Genomic DNA, 18088 nt, shown 5'->3' with positions numbered 1-18088 from the left:
ATATGTTAAATGTTACGCCATGATGGAACAGTGTTGGCAAATGTAGCCAATTCTTGGTAGGACTAGTTGTCATATTTTCAGCTTTATACTTTTCTCGATGATTCAGAGCTCGCCATAGTTGTTTTGCTACGCGCTGGCATTTCGACTGATTAACATATTGAGTAACTAATACATCGAAATGCCCGTCCTTGATATAACCGAGACGCCAGCAGTAATTATTAATGCAGAAATGTAGCCTATCAAATGAAACGCAATCGGGTGATGAACGTCAAAACAAAAGATCGATCACGTGACTAGAGAGCTCAGTTAGTAGTCATATGACCTGTGGTGCTTCCAAATACAGGGCATGGACACGGCAATTGTTCCGAACACATGACTTCGAGTTTAGCATTTGAGGTCAACATTGTTGGCACATTAGGCTAGTTTCGTCCTCGACATGACCAGCATGTCTTTTGTTAGTTTGGTGGTGTGTTTCCTTGCTGTTTCGTGTCTGACATGGGCTAACTACGCCCCTGACGAGGTAACCGAACTACCGGGAATGTCGTTTAAACCAAACTACCGGCAATGGTCGGGCTATTTGAAAGCCAGCCCTGGAAAGTTTCTCCATTACTGGTGAGTATCAGTAACGGCATACGTCGCCACCTTGACTAACAACTTAGTGTTTGTTTTGGTTGGGGATGCTTTCAGAAACTCCAGCTCGTGCACAACATTAGTTTACTACTACAATATCTATATATATCGGTTTATTCCAAATGGGTAAAATAATAAATGAATCAAGGCATGGCATAAATAACCGTATTATCTTTTTAAGTCATCAAATAAACTTACAAGATTGACTATTGCTCAATAGTAAATGAATACAGAAGTTATTACAGAGACAACTGAAGCTTGTTTAACAACACTTCAAATAGAAAGTTACACAGGCAGAAGAGAACGCTTCTGAAGTTGGACTAGATGATTATTTATACTTCCTCTTTTGCTACTTCCTCCAGCATTGGTCATGCATTGTGTTGTAGCTTGTACCTTTCATTGAGACGTTTAAGAGCTAGAACATCCTTTGCCATAAGCTATGAGAAGTTAATGATTGACAAAATAACACATGACATACTTTTATTCTAGTGTTCTATAGGCCACACACACACACACAGGTCCATGTATGCGCACATAAACATAATCAGCAGACACTGTTGTACCTGGGGTCTAGAATTAAGTGCGGAGTGCACCAAGTGTGTCTTTGGGTGCTCTCTTATCTCCTGTTAACCTGGCACTCTACCTCCCTGCTTCCCCAGGTTTGTGACCTCACAGAGGGACCCACTGAAGGACCCTGTTGTGCTGTGGCTGAATGGAGGGCCAGGCTGCAGCTCGCTGGATGGCTTTCTGTCAGAGAACGGCCCCTTCCATGTTAGTTATCCCACACGTTACCTTTTCAGCATGAGCTTAGCAGGACCTGTGATTTCAGTTTGTGTGCCTGTGTCCCAGTGTAACATTATTGTATGCAGTGATTCTGAGTCCCACAGAATAACAACATAATTTTGTCTCCCTCAGGTGAATGATGATGGGGCCACTCTGTATGAGAATAATTTCAGCTGGAACAGGATCGCCAACGTTCTGTACCTAGAGTCCCCTGCAGGTGTGGGATACTCCTACTCTGATGACCAGAAGTACAAAACTGACGACGACCAGGTGAGATCAGGGTCTCATTCGGGAGAGTGGAATGCATTGAATAAATCAGACAATTATTTACCTCTTGTCATAGGCATGTCTGTTATACACACTGTATTTCTATCTGAATGTTCCAGTGTTGTGCTCCACTGACAGTGGCTCAGAAATCATGCAGTTCACTCCTCCTTACTGAATACTAAAGTAATAGTAACTGATTTCTCCCCCTTACTATTAGGTGGCTGATGACAACTACCTAGCTCTGCAGAGTTTCTTTGCCAAGTTTCCAAACTTCACACAGAATGAGTTCTTCATCATCGGTGAGAGTTATGGTGGGATATATGCCCCGACACTCAGCCAGCGTGTGGTCACAGGAACCGCAAAGATTAACTTCAAGGTGAGTTGATTTACACACCGACTTGATTGTTTTGAGTGGATTACACTCTTACGCTCTCTGAAAATCTAAAGACTGAGCATAAGTTAAAAGCAATGCAATGGAATTCAATCCTATCCAACCACCTGTCAATGATTATGTAGAGAAGGCAAGGAGAGGATGGTATGAATCCAATATGTATGACAATTATAAAGAACTCCTTTAATGTGTTTTTCAGGGCTTTGCAGTGGGTAATGGCCTCAGTAGCTATGCCCTGAATGACCAGTCTCTGATCTACTTTGGTTACTACCACGGCCTCTTCGGAGAACAGTAAGAACTCACAGCACATTCACTCATGTGGGCCCAGACTGTTTAGTTATGTTTACATGACTAGGGATCATTCCTTTTGAAAGGCCCACAATTTGAATCCAAGCTTGTATGACGCTTCTGTTACAAAAAATTGCAATGCGTTTAAGTAAACTATCCTCTTGCAGACTGTGGACAGATCTGAACACAAACTGCTGCGATAAGGGAACCTGTAACTTTTTCAACAACAGCAAGGAGGCCTGCAAGACACTGGTACACATGGAAACACTTTTACAATCGGATAAGAAGTATTATATATCAAATACAACAATTGAGCTATTACATGCACAGGTTTAACATATAAATGGATACTTGTTTCTCCCTCGCACTCATTCTTGTTCTCTCAGTTGAGCCAGGCCTTTAGTATTGTGTATGATTCTGGGCTGAATGAGTATGCACTTTACATGGACTGTGAGGGTGGAGTCGGGGCCAAAGCCTATGAGAGGAGCATGAGCCACCTCTTCAGGAACTACAGGAAGCACTGGGACACCTTCCAGGTAAGTGCCCCCCTATGGAGGAATACAGTGTTCAAGTCCATCCTGGCATTAGATTTTGTTAGTCTTGTGTTCAAACAATTTGAGAACAACCCTTCTGAAGTGGTTGAGGGAAGATATTGGTGTTTTATGTAAGTAATGTGTCTCGCTGTAGTTGCTGAAGGTGCCGTCCGTCACTGGCCAAACTCCTCCTGTGGGTGAGGTCCCTCCCTGCATTAACAGCACAGCTCAGATGAACTGGCTCAACCGGGGTGATGTGAGGAAAGCCCTACACATCCCTGATACACTTCCACCCTGGGACATCTGCAGGTATATTACTCGTACCCACACATCCCTAACACTCATGAAATCTAAATTCAGTGACGGGACATCTAAAACTTGACAACAGTAAACTACCTACAAAAGGACATCTTTACCATAACTCTCTATGTAGTGATGTGGTGGGAGGACAGTACACCAACATCTACCCGACAGTGAAGGATGTGTATCTGAAGCTGCTGTCTCTGGGTGTCCGGGCACTGGTCTATAACGGAGACACTGACATGGCCTGCAACTTCCTGGGAGACAAGTGGTTTGTGGAGCAGCTCAACCAGAAGGTAAAGCTCTTAAACTGGTATTTGGGTCATGTGGCATAGAGATTTGGATGCTGGCTTGCAGGGTATTTGGCATGTTTGTAACTCACAGGGCATGCATTGTGAAGACTGTTTTCTTTCTTTTCCAGACAACCACCAAGTACCAGAGCTGGATATCTGATGACCAGATTGCCGGCTTCTACGAGCAGTATGGAAACCTCACCCTCCTGACTGTGAAGGTAAGCACTACTTACTTAGTTAGCACATTAGCATTGATTCACTGTCTTCAGACTCATTAACACACCACAGACATGTTCATAAAGATTAGTGGATGCAACAGGGGTGAGGCTGCTGCGTTCTAATCCCATCTTCTGTTTCAGGGCGCTGGTCACATGGTGCCGCAGTGGGCTCCAGGCCCCGCCTTAGACATGTTCCAGTCCTTCCTGTCAAACAAACCCTACTGAGCATGCTCCTGGGGCTGCTTCCAGTGTCTGTAATGGAACTTGTTAGTGGGTCAGGATGATGGCCCATTTTTCTCAGGGAGGGTTGGGTGGAAAGGGGTAAACAAATGTTTTGTTTTTGTGATCAAATATAATGTTTCTGTTGCACTCCAAGTAAGTTCATTAGATCAAAACACAACTCTGGAGTTGGGGTGACAGGAGTGTAATCGGACTAAGCCATTATAATTTTATTTGAAGCAAACTGCATATTAATAGCCTTACAGAAATGTTTAGATGCATCACATGTCAAATCTTCCTTTGGTGATTCTGTGCTATCACTCTGGTTGGCTTTCTAACTGATTAACAGCTTATTAGTCGCATCAGAACTATCATTTGCCTTCTGAATTTCCTCATGCAGTTTTTGTATCGGGTTTTCAATTGTCACCACTTGGGGGAGCTGAAATGCCACGGAACTCAAATAGCCAAAAGGCCAATCAGCACTTTAAAATAATCTAACATTCTTTGTCTTTCTAATAAATGCTTTTTATGAAACCATTTGTATCATTATCATTTTAAGAGCTTTTTTTTTTATTGAACATGATTAATTACCGAATGTGTAAAAACATCCATGTAATCTTAAGTGACTTCCATAGACATGTAAAGATAATGATGGTGATTGAGCACCAAAAATCTCCTCAGCCATTATACTGAAGATTCAGTACACAACAGGCCCATCAGTGTAGCAGAGATTAACTGGACATGACTAGTGATTCCTGTGTAACTGAAATTAAGCTATATTTTTAGTTGCTTCAAGACTTACAGGTAGTCCTTGCAAAAGTCAGGATATATCAATGTCTCTAGTGCTTCCTACATCTGCATTGCTTGTTTGGTGTTTAAGCTGGGTTTCTGTATAGCACTTTGACATCTGATATAAAAAGGGTTTTATAAACACATTTGACTAGTCCATGCGTTTTCCAAATGGGGTACTGCAGCGGTCCGCAATTACTTTTGGGGAGGAAAAATATTGGAATTTTTAAACACAATTAATGCCGTGTTTGAGAACAATTAAAAACCAGATAGAAAATAAAAACAACAGGTATTTGGAACACACTTTTTTTGAGCAGAGGCGCAAGGCATTAGTCATGGCAAAATTATCTCACTGTGTAGAATTGCTGGAAATTAGCTTAAACTGCTACATTTTCTTCCAGCTCAATGGAAAAATGTGTATCATTGCAGAATTATTTTACATTCTCTACACCAGTGGCGACCTGTCATTTAAGCCCCACGTTTTTGCAAAAAAATATACAGTCAATAAAGCCACATACAAACATGGTCTTGTTTTCTTGAAGGCAGCACAAACCTGCAGGTGTTTCAGCCTAGCTCAGTGCTTTCTGTGGTGGCGTGGCAAGCCAGCAGAAAACATGGAGAGTTACGATTGGCCCTGTTCTATCATTCATGGGGACAAGTCTAAGGGTAGACCTTAAATTCTGGTCCCTTGGGTGCTGCCATAATTACATAAGTGCCCATCCAAGAAGGCTCAAGGTCATTGGTCACAGATAAAATGAAGTCAAATCACGTTAACAGTAATTCTTAGTTATGAAACAAGTCGACAATCTACTGGCAAATCCTTGTCATATGAAGAGAAATAATAAATAAAACGTATCGGTGCTCATCGGCCACTGGACGTAAATCGCAAATTCAACAATGAGTGTGTTGGTAAGGAATCAGTGGCTGTGTGGTTCCACTTCTGGGATTAAGGGGCTCTTTTCCAAGTTTAAAATGATAAACATTCAACATTGGTCATGCTGTCAATGACGCATAATTTGTTCCACACACAAAACAACTCGGAACTGCAAATACTTGACTTCCGTGAGTTCAAGACAACTGGGAAGTCGGGAATAAATAAGCTCCGACTGGGAAAGTATGTTTTGAATGGTCATCCAACTCGGAATTGTAAATCCATCCTCTTTTTAGAGCTACAACCTGAAGATCAATGACGTCATCATGATTTTACATTGTTTTTTTCTGAGTTCCCAGTTGTTTTGAAAGAACCATAAATTCAGAAAATGGCAGACTTGGATGACAAAATTTGCCCACAAAGGACCGCCACGCCACCTTCCTGTTCAAGTGAGCACAGCACAGGGTGAGTCCATGTATTGTATGCTGCAGCATAAATGATGTAATATGCCAGGGAGATATGTATACTGTAGCTATTCACCTGATAAGACAATATGTTTTTACTAACATGAGGATTTAGGACAAAACTATGACAATCTGAATTCAATGACAAAACCATCATGTTTATTCAAATGTAGATTGATAACAGGAGAATTCATGATAATATAAGACTGCTTATTGTTCAACCAGATTACTAAATTGGTTCAGTTCAGAAAAAACTATTTCCCTTGGCTCCAATTATGGAATACAAGTTATAAAACAATAAAAAAGTAATTGAATTTCAAGCATTTCCAATCTCATTCAAGTCACTGTAAAACAGTAATTTCTGCCCTTAAGAACAATCCCTTTGAACATGATAGATTTTTGTTCCTTACCTCTTTCTGTAGCCTATAGCTAATCTCTCTCTGTCGGTAAAGCACATTTAAAATATCTGTCTGTTTAAAGCTAGGTCCAATACAATCATTTAACCACAGGAATCAGCCTGAGACCCCAGACTTCTGAAATCTCAAAGGCATTCAAAATCGATTAAAATTATACACTTGCCACATTACACAGGTTTCAGAACTACAGTTGAAGGATACGTCTTTAAACCACAATCATTGGAATTGTAAAATTACTATAAAAATGGATGGAAATGTTTGGCCACACTCTTAAAACAGTATGTTCATTACTCTTCAGTAACAACACCCATCAGAGAGAGGTACCCTCTCTCACTGCCCAGTTTCATGAGGGATGGGATGCCACCTGTAGTGCAGTGGTGTATGCTGGGCCAGCAGGGAAAGGCATAAGGAGGGGCTGAGAATGTCAAGATGGATTTAGTACTGCAGCCCACAACGGGGCGAAAACACTGAGGACTGTTCCCACAATAAAATGTAATAAAAACATAGCATTTGCATAATCTTAAAAAAAAAAAAAGGTCATTGTCAGTGGTTGCGCTCAGGACTCTCGTCCAATCCTAGAGCATCGCTCCATGGGTGACACGAGTGCTTGCTATGGAGCGGTTTCATCGTCAGGGAGACAACAAGACGTGCGGCATGCAGGAGATGTCACAGGAGGGAGTGTGTTTGCATGTGTGTGTTGGATCCTCCACATCCTGATATAAGTCAATAAAGTTCAGAATAGCAGCATAGACCTGCATCCTCCTTCCTGGTCAGAATTCTATTGGCTGTCCGGATAGTGGATGAAGTCTTGATAGATTGCATTGACGGTGGTCTGGCCAAAGACGAAAGTGCCGATGGTTACCATGATGACACCGTAGACCACCATCCCATGCCAGCTATGGAGAGAGAAGATCAGCGTTCAGTAACAGTCACATGAGGAGATTACGTACAGGTAGTGAGTCTAGTCTTACCTAGCAGATCGGACCTCTGTTTCTGAGAGTTTTGCCTGAATCAGACACAGCCCTGCAGGGAAGAGCAGACATTATATACAGGCATTATGCTTATTGCTGATATAAACACACACACACAGAATCAGACACACTGGTCATACCTGGGAAGATAAAGATGAAGCAGGCTGCCAGGCCTCCGATGAGGGAGATGACTCGGCCAATGTCGGGGATGAAGAGTGCGAGGACGAGTGTGATCGTGAACCACACAAGCGTCTGCAACACCCTGCGTCTCCGCTCACGCCTCACACACAATTCCACCTGCTCGCTGCGGAAACGGAGCCATAGCCCCTCCAGCACCGCCCTGAAGAAACAGGTTACACAACACAACATTGTAGTACTGAAATGGCATGGGTGGCACACAGTGCTTTGTAGTGTAAGGTTAGTGTCTCACCGGCCACAGAAGTGTAAAATGGGATAGGAGGTGATAACACAGATGACGATGAAGGCCCTTGCAATCGCCACGGCGATGTCATTAGGAGGATATGACATCAGCACATCCTGACTGACGTTAGACCCAAATGACAGAAAGCCACAGACACCTGACACAGAGAGTATGCACTATTAACACATCAACGAATGACACAAGAAACGGGCAATGTCATAAAAAAAAACTGATTAAAAGCTTCAAAACTGACTATAGAGCCACACAAACACACCTGTGCCAGTGTAGACAAAGAGGCAGATGATCATGCCGACGGTGACCACACCTCCCCAGGGCTTGAGTTCACTTCTTCTCATGCTGTTAAACACTGGCACACTGCTCACATGACACTTTCGAGAAAGTGAGAAAGAGAGAGAGATTGTGAGAGGATGTAAGTAACTTCAAGCATTCAAGTAATAGAAATACCCATGTGCACACCCCTGCACATTCATACACACTCACAAACACAGACAGATACCTGGAAGCCAAAGCATATGGTGGGCATGGCGTTCAACACTGCACTCCAGGAGGACGGGCTGTAACAGACACACTGGCTGATTAACACAAACAAAGCATGATGGGAACAGTAGTTTGATGTAGACTGTGCTTTAATGACTGTGCATTTCAGTGGGCTGAAATGCCATTTCTGGACTCTATGTCCTGTCTGGCACCATGGGTGTAGGAAACGGGTCTGAATGAGTGGGAATTGTATATGTACAGTACCAGTCAAAAGTTCGGACACACCTCCTCATTCAAGGGTTTTTCTTTATTTTTTACTATTTTCTACATTGTAGAATAATAGTGAAGACATCAACACCATGAAATAACACACATGGAATCATGTAGTAACCCAAAAAATTGTTAAACAAATCTAAATATATTTTATATTCTTCAAAGTAGCGACCCTTTGCCTTGATGACAGCTTTGCACACTCTTGGCATTCTCTCAAACAGCTTAATGAGAAATGGTTTTCCAACAGTCTTGAAGGTGGTCCCACATATGCTGAGCACTTGTTGGCTGCTTTTCCTTCACTCTGCGGTCCAACTCATCCAAAACCATCTCAATTGGGTTGAGGTCGGGAGCTTGTGGAGGCCAGGGCATCTGATGCAGCACTCCATCACTCTAATTGGTCAAATAACAATTACACAGCCTGGAGGTATATTTGGATCATTGTCCTGTTGAAAAACAAATGATAGTCCCACTAAGCGCAAAGCAGATGGGATGGTGTATCGCTGCAGAATGCTGTGGTAGCCATGCTGGTTAAGTGTGCCTAGAATTGCAAATAAATAACAGACAGTGTCACCAGCAAAGCACCCCCACACCATCACACCTCCTCCACACTTCAGGAACCACACATGTGGATATCATCAAATTTGGACTCATCAGACCAAAGGACAGATTTCCACAGGTCTAATGTCCATTGTTCATGTTTCTTGGCCCAAGCAAGACTCATCTTCTTATTGTTGTCCTTTAGTAGTGGTTTCTTTGCAGCAATTTGATCATGAAGGCCTGAATCACGCAGTCTCCTCTGAACAGTTGATGTTGAGATGTGTCGGTTACTTGAACTCTGTGACGCATTTATTTGGGCTGCAATATGAGGTACAGTTAACTCTAATGAACTTATCCTCTGCAGCAGAGGTAACTTTGTGTCTTCCTTTCCTGTGGCGGTCCTCATAAGAGTCAGTTTCATCATAGCGCTTGATGGTTTTTGCGACTGCACTTCTTGAAAAAAGTTATTGAAATTTTCCAGTTTGACTGACCTTCATGTCTTAAAGTAATGATGGACTGTCGTTTCTCTTTGCTTATTTGATCGGTTCTTGCCATAATATGGACTTGGTCTTTTACCAAATAGGGATATCTTCTGTATACCAACCCTACCTTGTCACATCACAACTGATTGGCTCAAACGCATTAAGAAGGAAAGAAATTCCACAAATGAACTTTTAAGAAGGCATACCTGTTAATTGAAATGCATTCCATGTGACTACCTCATTAAGCTGGTTGAGAGAATGCCAAGAGTGTGCAAAGCTGTCATCAAGGCAAAGGGTGGCTACTTTGAAGAAGAAACATATAGTTTGATTAGTAACACTTTTTTGTTACTACATGATTCCATATGTGTTATTTCATAGTTTTGATGTCTTCACTATTATTCTACAATGTAGAAAATAGTACAAATAAAGAAAAACCCTGGAATGAGTAGGTGTGTCCAAACTTTTGACTGGTACTGTAGTTCAGTTAGCTTACCTGGTTGGAATGTAGCCGGGCGTCATCTCTTTATCAGGCCAGATGTATTTCAGTATAACCACAATGGTGACATACCAGGTGCCAACAACACTCAGCGCACTACAAACGGGAGAACAGTACTATCAGACTGACCTGAGTTCATGTAGCCTACTGATACAAAGCAGGCTTCAAATTCTAATTCAATCATCAGTTGTAGACTAAAGGGTGGTGTGGGAAGGTATACTTAGTATACGCATACCTGGCGTATTTCTGGAAGCCAATCTCTTTGGGGATGGAAAGAGGCAGAATGACCAGGACAGCAGTCGCACAAATGGTGAACTTACGGTCACTGTACCAGTGACCACCGACCACACCGTCTGGCAAATGAGCTATTGCAGCTATCACTACAGAAAGACAAAGATAGTGAGTAGAGGAAGTGAGAGAAATAGAGGAAAGGCAGCAGAGCAAACAAAACATTCCATTGACTACCGTCTTATTTAAAGTGGAATTGTTATAGTGTTGGCTATCTGATACCAGGGTCAGTCCATCTGAGACTGACCTAAGGTGGCTTTCCAACCCTTTTTGAAGGTATAAAGGAAACGGAAACCTAGTGAAAAAGGCTAGCCAATGCTACAATCTGCAACTTTGAGTGAAACTCCGGTACCCTGCAAACCATGATCTGTATTGTATCAAACGTAATGGAGTCTATGGCATGTTGTTAATGGTTGCCGTTCATTCAAGGACTTATACATGACCGCCTCATTGACCTGATAGCTAGTGAGGTGAGACAGACAGTAACATCACCAGTGCTTATTCACAAACAGTCTCATCAGAGGAGGCTGGTTTGATGTTGATGTGTTTTCTTGTATACAGAATATGCCAGATACTGTTGTTGTGGGGGAGGAGCTCATTCTGCAAGTGGATTACTCTTTTGACTCCTACATAGAGCAGACCTTTGCTGACAAGTTGCTGAAATACCAGCCCCTTGTGTGTCAGCTGTCATGGGCAGCTTAGCGGTTTGGAGAAGTTGGTGGGCAATTCTACGGTAACAAAGTGATGCGAAGACTTAGATTTTTCACTTTAAAATGTAAAAAAAAAACAATGATTGCAAAGTTAAACAACCCTGAAAACTATATGCACAAGGCCTACTTTTAACAATTTCCAAAAACATATTTATCTGAAGAACAGTGGCAGATGCAAAGTTTAGTAACCGAGTGCCGTCATTCTGTTACCAAACTTTGCATCTGCACTGCTTTTCAAGTAAATGCATCCATAATTGTCCAGATATCCGTGTCCTTTTGAATTCTTCGACTGTAATGTGATTTGTGGATTCAAATAAAGTACTTTAAAATGTGTGTGTGTGTACACATGTTCATTATCTATGTGTGAGAAACACTCACAGCGGTCCAGCTGGTCTCCAATGACGATAAAAAAGGCGATGCAGGTGCCGAAGGTGTAGACGGCGATGGCCACCTCACAGATTACCCCGGTGACCTTCCCACACGAGGCCCGCACCACCTCCTGGTAGGTGCTCTCATTACTGACCTAGACAAACAGCACAGGGTCACTAGGATGAGTACTGCTGGAAAAGACTGTCTTTAATTGTAGATTGTGTGTTCATAAGGGGGGTATTAACTTACTAACCTGGGAGCAGTATGCCAGGATCACCAGACCGCTGATTATGAAAATCAGCATGGACTACAACACACAAAAAAAGGAAGTTTTATCAAATACATCCCTGTATATATATACAGTGGGGCAAAAAAGTATTTAGTCAGCCACCAATTGTGCAAGTTCTCCCACTTAAAAAGATGAGAGAGGCCTGTAATTTTCATCATAGGTACACTTCAACTATGACAGACAAAATGAGAAAAAAAATCCAGAAAATCACATTGTAGGATTTTTAATGAATTTATTTGCAAATTATGGTGGAAAATAAGTATTTGGTCAATAACAAAAGTTTATCTCAATACTTTGTTATATACCCTTTGTTGGCAATGACAGAGGTCAAACGTTTTCTGTAAGTCTTCATAAGGTTTTCACACACTGTTGCTGGTATTTTGGCCCATTCCTCCATGCAGATCTCCTCTAGAGCAGTGATGTTTTGGGGCTGTTGCTGGGCCACACGGACTTTCTACTCCCTCCAAAGATTTTCTATGGGGTTGAGATCTGGAGACTGGCTAGGCCACTCCAGGACCTTGAAATGCTTCTTACGAAGCCACTCCTTCGTTGCCCCGGGCGGTGTGTTTGGGATCATTGTCATGCTGAAAGACCCAGCCACGTTTCATCTTCAATGCCCTTGCTGATGGAAGGAGGTTTTCACTCAAAATCTCACGATACATGGCCCCATTCATTCTTTCCTTTACACGGATCAGTCGTCCTGGTCCCTTTGCATAAAAACAGCCCCAAAGCATGATGTTTCCACCCCCATGCTTCACAGTAGGTATGGTGTTCTTTGGATGCAACTCAGCATTCTTTGTCCTCCAAACACGACGAGTTGAGTTTTTACCAAAAAGTTATATTTTGGTTTCATCTGACCATATGACATTCTCCCAATCTTCTTCTGGATCATCCAAATGCTCTCTAGCAAACTTCAGACGGGCCTGGACATGTACTGGCTTAAGCAGGGGGACACGTCTGGCACTGCAGGATTTGAGTCCCTGGCGGCGTAGTGTGTTACTGATGGTAGGCTTTGTTACTTTGGTCCCAGCTCTCTGCAGATCATTCACTAGGTCCCCCCGTGTGGTTCTGGGATTTTTGCTCACCGTTCTTGTGATCATTTTGACCCCACGGGGTGTGATCTTGCGTGGAGCCCCAGATCGAGGGAGATTATCAGTGGTCTTGTATGTCTTCCATTTCCTAATAATTGCTCCCACAGTTGATTTCTTCAAACCAAGCTGCTTACCTATTGCAGATTCAGTCTTCCCAGCCTGGTGCAGGTCTACAATTTTGTTTCTGGTGTCCTTTGACAGCTCTTTGGTCTTGGCCATAGTGGAGTTTGGAGTGTGACTGAGGTTGTGGACAGGTTCAAACAGGTGCCATTAATACAGGTAACGAGTGGAGGACAGAGGAGCCTCTTAAAGAAGAAGTCACAGGTCTGAAATCTTGCTTGTTTGTAGGTGACCAAATACTTATTTTCCACCATCATTTGCAAATAAATTCATTAAAAATCCTACAATGTGATTTTCTGGATTTTTTTTCTCATTTTGTCTATCATAGTTGAAGTGTACCTATGATGAAAATTACAGGCCTCTCTCATCTTTTTAAGTGGGAGAACTTGCACAATTGGTGGCTGACTAAATACTTTTTTGCCCCACTGTATATCCAGTATTTCTCACTTCTGCTCCTGGAGTGCCACAGTGTGCAGGCTTCGGTCTCAAAAGTGTGTATGTAGCGCTCACCATCTGTAGCACCACCCCTGCAATCACGCCTCCGGCCATGTTGAAGGCGGCGGGGAAGTTGAGTAGTCCTGCCCCCAGCGCAGCGTTCACCACAATGAAGACAGCGGCTGTGGCAGACACCCCTCCACTCCTCTCCCTGTCTGACAAAGGAGGGCGAACGGACTCCACACTGGGGCTCTGCAGTAGCCACGCCCTCTCACCAGCATCTTCACTCCCAGCCTCGGCCCAGTCCCCCGCCTCACTGTTAATCGCCATGGGACACCACCCGGCTGGCACAGCCCCAAAAACACTACCTAAAACACCCTACTCTGTTCAACACAGACTTCAACACTAAAGAGCTGAGTTGAGGGTATTCAGAGTTTGGGTTGAGGGGTCAGTCTGAGAGTTTAAAGTTTGTTGTGGCTCTTGTGACATTCAGGACACAGATGACCGCTTGTCAGTTTATCCTCAAAGTGGATGTATTGTCACCCAGCAGTCAACCCTTAGTTCAATCTGCAACAAGACAAACACACATTACAGCTTTGGCCTTCTCGACACCTTATCTCAGCTCTCTCTAAGTGCTTACTACCTAGTAAAGCTACAACCTGCTTTCCCAGTAGCCTACACGTTCTTGTCAGTGCGTTCTCCCCCCGGTCCCCTGCCTTGTGCTGTCGGCTGACCTTGCTTTACACACCAACACCAGAATGTGACCAAAATTAAAATAACAAATAAAAAGACTGGTTAAAAAAAGACTAATCACCAGGAATTTGCCTAAAAATGAGTTTAATTTAATAAATCTGTTCCCAAGTATTCCCACGAATAAAAAAAAGAGACATGATTGTGTCTCAATGTAATCAAGGTATGAAATTGTTATTTTCAAATACAATCTCTTTTTGGGCCTAATTGTGGTCAACTTGCAGTGTTCAAAATTATTATAATTATGTTCCGGCCTCCCGACCATTTGCTCCGACAAAATATATATATATATATATTTATTTATTTTAATCGCCCCCTAGGCTGAATCTAGTTGCCTACCCCTGCTTTACAGCATCCCTCAGAAACACATTCTAAAGAGACATGTAATCATTAGTTTTAGATAGGTCTGATCCCAAGAGATTTTCACTTCATATCCATGAGAAGGATTACAGTACAGTGGACTTCAGTGATCAGGGTCACTGTTCTCATGATGACACAGTGTGTCACAGTGGATAACTGTTGTAAACCTCACTCTGTCAGGCGTGTGACCTGCACACTAACCAGGCTATTTATTAGTGCTTGTCAGAGGCAATGCATTTTGTAGTCATTCATGTAGGTAAGCTATGTCATGGACATGTTGACTGTAAGTCATAAATAAGAATAGGTTATATTGAAATACAAGGTGGATAACAACTTAATCTCACTTAATTTAGTCAATGGGAAATAGACTACATATCTTAGCTCAATTATTTTGTAATTTCGTTTGTGTTCACAAGCTGCCAGGCAGACATGGTAAAGGGCCTGTCAATAGACCAAAAACACAAAATATCTTGTCTACGTACTAAAAGATGACAAGTGTCAGCAACTAGTCATCCTCAAGCACCTTTAGATTTTTCTTGAAGTTGAGGTGACTTGGAGAAATTAATTATCATGAACATTTTCAAACCCTCTGAAGGGGAAATATATCCCCTGCAGGACTTTCTTCAAGACCTATTTTAAAAAGGGATAGTTTACCTACATTTATTATAATTTTTTACCAAATTCTTAAAAAGGTGCAATATGCAGAAATCGCTCTGCCATTTCCTGGTTGCAAAAATTCAAAATAGTTTGCCTTTTATGTGACAAAACAAGCCCTCAGTGTAGAGAATCACTACCATCTAAACCACTGAAATACACTACTGGTCAAAAGTTTTAGAACACCTACTCATTCAAGGGTTTTTCTTTATTTTACTATTTTCTACATTGTAGAATAATACTGAAGACGTAAAAACTATGAAATTACACATATGGAATCATGTAGTAATAACCCCCCAAAAAAAATCGAAATATATTTTATATTTGAGATTCTTCGAATAGCCAACCTTTGCCTTGACAGCTTTGCACACTCTTGGCATTCTTACAAGCAGCTTCACCTAGAATGCTTTTCTAACAGTCTTGAAGGAGTTTCCTCATATGCTGAGCACTTGCTGGCTGCTTTTCCTTCACTCTGCAGTCCAACTCATCACAAACCATCTCAATTGGGTTGAGGTCGGGGGATTGTGGAGGCCAGGTCATCTGATGCAGCACTCCATCACTCTCCTTCTTGGTCAAATAGCCCTTACACAGCCTGGAGGTGTGTTGGGGTCTTTGTCTTGTTGAAAAACAAATAATAGTCCCACTAAGCACAAACCAGATGGGATGGCGTATCACTGCAGAATGCTGTGGTAGCCATGCTGGTTAAGTGTGACTTGAATTCTAAATAAATCACAGACAGTGTCACTAGCAAAGCAACCCCACACCATAGCACCTCCTCCTCCATGCTTTACGGTGGGAAATACACATGCGGAGATCATCCGTTCACCCACACCGCGTCTCATAAAGAAACGGCGGTTGGAACCAAACGTCTCCAGACCAAAGGACAAATTTCCACCAATCTCATGTCCATTGCTCGTGTTTCTTGGCCCAAACAAGTCTCTTCTTCGTATTGGTGTCCTTTATTAGTGGTTTCTTTGCAGCAATTCGATCATGAAGGCCTGAATCACACAGTCTTCTCTGAACAGTTGATGTTGAGATGTGTCTGTTACTTGAACTCTGTGAAGAATTTATTTGGGCTGGTAACTCTAATGAACTTATCCTCTGCAGCAGAGGTAACTCTGGGTCTTCCATTCCTGTGGTGGTCCTCAAGAGAGCCAGTTTCATCATAGAGCTTGATGGTTTTTGCGAATGCACTTGAAGAAATGTTCAAAGTTCTTTAAATTTTCCGTATTTACTGACCTTCATGTCTTAAAATAATGATGTACTGTCGTTTCTCTTTGCTTATTTGAGCTGTATTGCCATCATATGGTCTTTAACCAAATAGGGCTATTTTCCGTATACTATTTTCCTACCTTGTCACAACACAACTGATTGGCTCAAACGCATTAAGAAGGAAAGAAATTCCACAAATTAACTTAAGGCACACCTGTTAATTGAAATGCATTCCAGGTAACTACCCCATGAAACGGTTGAGAGAATGCCAAGAGCGTGCAAAGCTGTCATCAAGGCAAAGGGTGGCTATTTGAAAAAACTCAAATATAAAATATATTTTCATTTGTTTAACACTTTTTTGTTACTAAATGATTCCATGTGTTATTTTATAGTGTTGATGTCTTCAGTATTACTCTACAATGTAGAAAATATATATATATTTTTTTTTAAACCTCTGAATGAGTAGGTGTTCTAAAACTTTTGATGGTAGGGTATATATTTAAGTTGTTTGAAGCTTCTGTACAAAACTGAAAGTAAAAGAAAAAAACGATACATAAGCATAGAAATAGCGCATATAGAACATATCCTGCTTCTTAGACTTCCTTTCAATGAGAAAGACCGATCTATGATTCACATTTCTATGTGAATTTGGTCAGCCACCCAAAACGTTACATGCTGCAGCTTTAATAACTATAATCTCTCAATGTTAATCTCAAAATTAACCAGATTGATGCATTTAGCTATTGAAACGAAAATGTCTTCTTCCAGGGAGGATCCCCACGGACCCCCCTACTAGTGTTCCCCTTCTGGATTTGGGCTAAGCCCCCAATGTCATCAAATCATAGTAACACCACTGGAGCTACCTAAACAATAACAAAGAATAGAAACATTCATAAAATACAGAAATTTGGTAGCTTTACTAGTCAACTTTGCATATAAAGCAACTGAATCTTAGATTCAGATCTATCAACAGGCCTAGAAAATCCCAAATCACGACAATGAACCTGATTGGTGATGTTATTATAGCAAACTGGACACCGCATCATCGTCAGCTGTTGCTAGCTGGCTGATAGTTTCCGAAAGCTGCTACCGACCTCCCTATCTACATATTCTTTAACCTATTCAGTTGAAAATATGAAAATGCATATAATATACTCAAATACTCAATAAATACCTCTCTATTGCATCTCTGATGCTTGTTTTTCCTCCAACAACCGCAAGTGCAGTGAAATTCCTGCTGAACAAGCAACGATGGCATGTGACTTGTTTGGGATAAGGTCATGTGACGATGTAAAATGACGTCTTTAAAACGAAGTGCATGGTGGGAATTGTAGTTTACGGCCACGGGAACACCACAAATCATTCCAATGAGGGATTTAGCAGGGTAGATACTGCAGCAGAGGAGGCTGCTAAGGGGAGAACGGCTCATAACAATGTCCGGAACAGAGCGAATAGAATGGCAGCAAACATATGGAAACCATGTTTTTGATGTATTTGATACCATTCCACCTATTCCGTTCCAGCCATTATCACGAGCCCGTCCTCCCCAATTAATTTGCCACCAACCTCCTGTGTACTACAGATACATCTTCATAAAACGAGAGTATATTGTGTCTAATAAAACCAATGATTTACATAGTAAAATCATGTCCTACACTATAGTCCAGTGG

At 41.9% G+C, this 18088-nt stretch overlaps 2 protein-coding genes across 2 annotated transcripts; one reads left to right on the top strand and one right to left on the bottom strand.

Annotated features, from left to right (window-relative positions):
- Positions 1-322: 322 nt before the first annotated feature.
- LOC120025180 (lysosomal protective protein-like) lies at positions 323-4994 on the top strand. Its single transcript, XM_038969633.1, has 11 exons — positions 323-612; positions 1290-1401; positions 1546-1683; positions 1898-2056; positions 2271-2362; positions 2527-2611; positions 2746-2895; positions 3047-3201; positions 3326-3488; positions 3614-3703; positions 3845-4994. The coding sequence occupies exons 1-11, from the start codon at positions 437-439 to the stop codon at positions 3926-3928; spliced, it is 1404 nt and encodes a 467-aa protein (XP_038825561.1). The 5' UTR covers positions 323-436; the 3' UTR covers positions 3929-4994.
- A 1189-nt stretch (positions 4995-6183) lies between these two features.
- On the bottom strand, positions 6184-17677 carry LOC120024978 (putative sodium-coupled neutral amino acid transporter 7). Its single transcript, XM_038969376.1, has 12 exons — positions 17593-17677; positions 13518-14009; positions 11761-11814; positions 11517-11661; positions 10376-10520; positions 10138-10236; positions 8372-8429; positions 8129-8243; positions 7864-8011; positions 7574-7773; positions 7434-7485; positions 6184-7358 (listed from the first exon to the last, which is right to left on the bottom strand). Exons 2-12 carry the CDS (start codon positions 13770-13772, stop codon positions 7241-7243), a joined length of 1389 nt encoding a protein of 462 aa, XP_038825304.1. The 5' UTR covers positions 13773-14009; positions 17593-17677; the 3' UTR covers positions 6184-7240.
- Positions 17678-18088: the final 411 nt, after the last annotated feature.

Source organism: Salvelinus namaycush, chromosome 30, assembly GCF_016432855.1.
Source record: "Salvelinus namaycush isolate Seneca chromosome 30, SaNama_1.0, whole genome shotgun sequence".
Classification (NCBI taxonomy): domain Eukaryota; kingdom Metazoa; phylum Chordata; class Actinopteri; order Salmoniformes; family Salmonidae; genus Salvelinus; species Salvelinus namaycush.
This window is presented reverse-complemented; position numbering and strand designations above follow the sequence as displayed.

Excerpts from the sequence above, each read along its gene's own strand:
- LOC120025180 (XM_038969633.1), top strand. The coding sequence starts at position 437 with ATGACCAGCATGTCTTTTGTTAGTTTGGTGGTGTGTTTCCTTGCTGTT. Across the intron at positions 1,684-1,897 it reads ACAAAACTGACGACGACCAG|GTGGCTGATGACAACTACCT; the intron begins GTGAGATCAGGG and ends CCTTACTATTAG. Across the intron at positions 2,896-3,046 it reads AGCACTGGGACACCTTCCAG|TTGCTGAAGGTGCCGTCCGT; the intron begins GTAAGTGCCCCC and ends GTCTCGCTGTAG.
- LOC120024978 (XM_038969376.1), bottom strand. The coding sequence starts at position 13,772 with ATGGCGATTAACAGTGAGGCGGGGGACTGGGCCGAGGCTGGGAGTGAA. Across the intron at positions 11,662-11,760 it reads TCCTGGCATACTGCTCCCAG|GTCAGTAATGAGAGCACCTA; the intron begins GTTAGTAAGTTA and ends CTGTTTGTCTAG. Across the intron at positions 8,012-8,128 it reads CTTTGTCTACACTGGCACAG|GTGTCTGTGGCTTTCTGTCA; the intron begins GTGTGTTTGTGT and ends TCTCTGTGTCAG.